We start from the raw sequence: 6000 nt of genomic DNA on the forward strand, positions 1-6000 counted from the left end.
CCGGTGTTTCTGGGAATCAGTTTTACACGAGGTGCAGCAGCCGGATGCACAGGGGAACAATAGGGCACTAATGACATGTTGTCCTTTGTTGCAGCTAATGTGGATCTGCTGGATGCGGTTTGTGTGGAACTTCATAAGACATCCGCAGGGCTCGGCTTCAGCCTGGATGGAGGAAAAGCTTCTATTTATGGGGACAGGCCGCTCTTTATCAAAAGGATTTTTAAAGGTATGTCTTTCATGTAACTGTCCGCCTCATGTCACGTCATCAAAGTTCTTACTACAGTAATACAGTAAAGATGAAGTAATTGCACACAAACAAGAGGATGAGCCGCTGGGAAACGAGGCAGCTGCTTTGGGCTCAGGCTCAGAAAAGCAGCAAGAGTAATGTATCAGGTGTTCACCTGCTCTCCACCAGTGGAACTCTGCTAGGTCTGCACCTGCGCACCACCCACAGGACAGCACCACATCTGCACCTAACCCCCACCCACAGAGCAGACCCAGATCTGCACCTCACCCCCCCCCCCCCACCCCACCTACAGAGCAGACCCAGATCTGCACCTCACCCCCCCCCCCCCCCCCCCACCTACAGAGCAGCACCAGATCCGCACCTGGCCCCCACCCACAGAGCAGACCCAGATCTGCACCTCACCCCCCCCCCCCCACCTACAGAGCAGCACCAGATCTGCACCTCTCCCCCCACCTACAGAGCAGCACCAGATCTGCACCTCACCCCCCACCTACAGAGCAGCACCAGATCCGCACCTACAGAGCAGACCCAGATCTGCACCTCACCCCCCACCCCACCTACAGAGCAGCACCAGATCTGCACCTCTCCCCCCACCTACAGAGCAGCACCAGATCTGCACCTCACCCCCCCCCCCCCCCACCTACAGAGCAGCACCAGATCCGCACCTGGCCCCCACCTACAGAGCAGCACCAGATCTGCACCTCTCCCCCCACCCACTGAGCAGCAGCAGATCCGCACCTGACCCTCACCTACAGAGCAGCAGCAGATCTGCACCTCTCCCCCCACCTACAGAGCAGCAGCAGATCCGCACCTGACCCCCACCTACAGAGCAGCAGCAGATCTGCACCTCTCCCCCCACCTACAGAGCAGCAGCAGATCCGCACCTGGCCGCCACCTACAGAGCAGCACCAGATCTGCACCTCTCCCCCCACCCACAGAGCAGCAGCAGATCCGCACCTGACCCCCACCTACAGAGCAGTAGCAGATCTGCACCTCTCCCCCCACCCACAGAGCAGCAGCAGATCCGCACCTGACCCCCACCTACAGAGCAGCAGCAGATCTGCACCTCTCCCCCCACCTACAGAGCAGCAGCAGATCCGCACCTGGCCGCCACCTACAGAGCAGCACCAGATCTGCACCCACAGAGCAGCAGCAGATCCGCACCTGACCCCCACCTACAGAGCAGCAGCAGATCTGCACACAGGGTCGGACTGGCCCATAGGGGTACAGGGGGAACCCCCGGTAGGCCCCACTTCCTGGGGCCCCACCCACTCCTCTAGGGATGAGGTTCTAGATTGTGCACTTGAATTATATATTATGCATATTTTACATTATACTGCACAGGACTATGGTATATTTTCTACAGTACATTGCTGTAATTAATCTGGTACATAATGATGCAAGTACTAGCAGTATTTACTTTATATATTTTTCAAGGGGCCCAGATCGTGCACTAATGGTTAGCCAAGCCTCTAAGCATGGGCCCCTACCACTGCGTTTCCCCGGTGGGCCCTTCATGCTCCAGTCCGACACTGTCTGCACCTGACCCCCATCCACAGAGCAGCACCAGATCTGCACCAGGCCCCCACCCACAGAGCAGCATCAGATCTGCACCAGACCCCCACCCACAGAGCAGCACCAGATCTGCACCTCTGCACCACCCACAGAGCAGCACCAGATCTGCACCAGACCCCCACCCACAGAGCAGCGCCAGATCTGCACCTGACCCCCACCTACAGAGCAGCACCAGATCTGCACCTCTGCACCACCCACAGAGCAGCACCAGATCTGCACCAGACCCCCACCCACAGAGCAGCGCCAGATCTGCACCTGACCCCCATCTACAGAGCAGCACCAGATCTGCACCTCTGCACCACCCACAGAGCAGCACCAGATCTGCACCAGACCCCCACCTACAGAGCAGCACCAGATCTGCACCTCTGCACCACCCACAGAGCAGCACCAGATCTGCACCAGACCCCCACCCACAGAGCAGCGCCAGATCTGCACCTGACCCCCATCTACAGAGCAGCACCAGATCTGCACCTCTCCCCGCACCCGCAGAGCAGCAGCAGATTCGCACCTGACCCCCACCTACAGAGCAGCAGCAGATCTGCACACAGGGTCGGACTGGCCCATAGGGGTACAGGGGGAACCCCCGGTAGGCCCCACTTCCTGGGGTCCCACCCACTCCTCTAGGGATGAGGTTCTAGATTGTGCACTTGAATTATATATTATGCATATTTTACATTATACTGCACAGGACTATGGTATATTTTCTACAGTACATTGCTGTAATTAATCTGGTACATAATGATGCAAGTACTAGCAGTATTTACTTTATATATTTTTCAAGGGGCCCAGATCGTGCACTAATGGTTAGCCAAGCCTCTAAGCATGGGCCCCTACCACTGCATTTCCCCGGTGGGCCCTTCATGCTCCAGTCCGACACTGTCTGCACCTGGCCCCCATCCACAGAGCAGCACCAGATCTGCACCAGACCCCCACCCACAGAGCAGCGCCAGATCTGCACCTGACCCCCACCTACAGAGCAGCACCAGATCTGCACCTCTGCACCACCCACAGAGCAGCACCAGATCTGCACCAGACCCCCACCCACAGAGCAGCGCCAGATCTGCACCTCTGCACCACCCACAGAGCAGCACCAGATCTGCACCAGACCCCCACCCACAGAGCAGCGCCAGATCAGCACATGACCCCCACCCACAGAGCAGCGCCAGATCTGCACCTGACCCCCATCCACAGAGCAGCACCAGATCTGCACCTGACCCCCACCTACAGAGCAGCACCAGATCTGCACCTGACCCCCACCTACAGAGCAGCACCAAATCTGCACCTGAGCTCCACCACAGAGCAGCGCCACATCTGTAGCTGGGTCCCACTCACACAGTAGCGCCACATCTGTACCTAAACGCCACTCAAAGCAGCACCAGATCTGCACATGACCCCCATCCACAGAGCAGCACCAGATCTGCACCTGACCATCACCCACAGAGCAGCGCCAGATCTGCACCTGACCATCACCCACAGAGCAGCGCCAGATCAGCACCTGACCATCACCCACAGAGCAGCGCCAGATCTGCACCTGACCCCCATCCACAGAGCAGCGCCAGATCTGCACCTGACCCCATCCACAGAGCAGCACCACATCTGCACCTCTGCATCACCCACAGGACACTGCCACATCTACACCTGAGCACCCCCCACAGAGCACGTGACCCCCACTCACATGACTGTGAGGTCATGCCTAGATTTGACCTTGATCAGCACTGGGGTATTTTTCTGTAATAGAAGAAGAGAAGGATACAATATGGGGCACTCTGCATTGCTACACACATCTGCTGGCCCTATGCCATGTGTAGTATGGCATCTCTCCATTGGGTAGAAAAACACATTCTCCCAATCCTTCATAAAGAAGAGCAGAGCCATAGAAGAATACATGATCACACTATGGAACGCTGCATCCTGTAACTTCTTCTCAGGATATACTGTATTCCCATAAACCAGATTGTTCTCTCTCTGCATTACACAGCTGCCCCCTCTGTCTCTGGTAGGGGGTCCCGGGTGATTTATCAGTACAGTGTGCACAGTGCATGCTAAGACTCGCACTCTTCATGCTGTTACATAGTGTCTGCTACAGGGAAAACTACAGTGACTAATATGTTTATTATCCCCATTACATCATACCGTGTCTACAAAGGTGATGCCAGAGGGGTTTTTTGTTTCTTTTTTAAGAAAAGTTGTTCCCCCGTAACACTATAGTGATTCTGCTGTCATAGTGCCACAGGCATCGCTGTAACCGCAGAGTCTCTGCGCAGTGACAGTCTGTCTACTTTCATTATATGCCGACTGCATTAGGACACTGTCTCTGCCGGTTCTGGTCTGAAATCCCATCACTCTAAAACGTACGTCGTCCTGTATCTCTATACGGTTACCCGATGCCCGGGAAATGACTGGGTATCTCTATTCGGTATAGGAATGATTTAGAATATGTCTTATGCGCTCACTAATAGGAAAACGTGACATTCCGCGCCGTAGTGTGACGTGTTACAGACCAGCTGGCTTTCAGCCTACAGTATAACTTATCAGGATACACGTCGTATTGGAAGTTCATTAACTTATTCCTAAAAATCTCTTTGCATTGTGCAGTTGTTCATCCATGATGGAACCTGGAGAGTGTTTACTTTTACTTTGTAGCCTTCGCCAGGTCTGTCCCGTGTTCCATTGACTGACTATTGTGTATGTTTTTTTTTACAATGTTTTCGAAAAACTTGCAACTATTACTAAAACTAGTCTATATTTTGCCTGTAGGTGGCGCCGCTGAGCAGGCTGGGAGGATAGAAGCCGGCGACGAAATAATTTCAATCGGCGGCAAAGCTCTCATTGGCCTCATGCACTACGACGCCTGGAATATAATTAAGTCCGTCCCCGAGGGGCCGGTACAGTTGCTCATCAGGAAGCACAGAACTGCGGTGTGACAATAGCGGTTTCTCATACACAACGAGGACCCTATCAATCTGCAGGGCGGTGATTCCGCTGGCCAACCCTGAGCTGCCGGGGAAGTTTACAGTGTTACATGACGTGAACATTAATCAGAGCTTTCCTGCCAGCCCCTGGGAGATAGCCGCTCTGCGGTGACTGCGCCACTGGACGTTGCGCCCATACGGTGACAGCCAACAGGTCTCAGTTTCCTTTGTGGTGATTACACTTGAATAGTACATTTATTTATATCTCTTTTGAACACTTTATTCTATTTAGTGGAAATATTGTTTTACTCAATTTAAACAACCACATTGCGCTAAACTTCCAGGAGCTAACTGCTGTTGGACAATGCAGGGGGCGTTTCAGCAGCAGCGGAACGTTTTCTGTGTAGCATGCGTTGATATAGTGTCATGCATCTTCAGTTCTCTCATTGGGGCAGATGTATTAAGCCTGGAGAAAGGGATAAAGCAGTGATAAGTGCAAGGTGATAAGGCACCAGCCAATCAGCTCCTAACTGACAATTTACATATTGGAGCTGATTAGCTGGTGCGTTATCACCTTGCTCTTATCACTGCTTTATCACTTCTCCAGGCTTAATACATCTGCCCCAGTGTACGGAAACTTTTCCATATATATTTTGAACATTCATTCAAATTAATAATTTACGGTTGGCCCGTACTGACCTCTCCGGTATAGATTCTACGTCATTCCTGCGATGACTGTACATGTCTCTTTATTATATTTTTATTATTTTTCCTATTTCATGACATGTTGTAAGTAAATAATGTTATTTATGTTTCTAAAGCAGCCAAAATTCAGTTTCGTTTTTGTTCTATTGTTTTCTTGCAAAACTTTTAAGTGCTTGCTAAACTCCTCCTTAGGACACTATAGTCCTCGCTTGTGAAAAATCTGCCGCTGTGATCAGATCATGGAGGTTGGGACACGCGAAACTGGAGCAAAGCTAAAAATAACGTAAGGACTAGGGTAAGGACTACCTGTCCAGAGCTAAAATGCGGGCAATGAAGATAGTAAAGGACCAGCTACACCCCGGCAACAGCATGTTTAACTTGCTTCCTTCAGACAGGCGTTACAGGGCCGTCCCCGCCAGGTCCACCAGAAGCCTCAAAAGTTTCTTTCCCCAAGCGGTCCGCCTGCTGTACTACTGAACATTGACTGACTAGACGTACATGTAACTAACTTGTGTCCCTACGGTATACCTATCTGTGTGACTTTACTTGGCCCCCCCACAC

General features: G+C 52.5%; 1 protein-coding gene across 5 annotated transcripts in view; it reads left to right on the forward strand.

Annotated features, from left to right (window-relative positions):
* The window catches only part of PDZD2 (PDZ domain containing 2), a 559801-nt gene extending 554572 nt beyond the window's left edge, over window positions 1–5229 (forward strand). For all 5 annotated transcript variants that reach the window (XM_063959280.1, XM_063959260.1, XM_063959270.1 and 2 more), the window contains 2 exons: window positions 95–226; window positions 4580–5229. In XM_063959280.1, the coding sequence (XP_063815350.1) occupies window positions 95–226; window positions 4580–4746 (299 nt within the window). In that variant the 3' untranslated portion in view covers window positions 4747–5229. The remainder of the gene's footprint in view (window positions 1–94; window positions 227–4579) is intronic.
* The last annotated feature ends 771 nt before the right edge of the window (window positions 5230–6000 follow it).

The sequence above is a fragment of the Pseudophryne corroboree genome, chromosome 1, assembly GCF_028390025.1.
Source record: "Pseudophryne corroboree isolate aPseCor3 chromosome 1, aPseCor3.hap2, whole genome shotgun sequence".
NCBI classification, from domain to species: Eukaryota; Metazoa; Chordata; class Amphibia; order Anura; family Myobatrachidae; genus Pseudophryne; species Pseudophryne corroboree.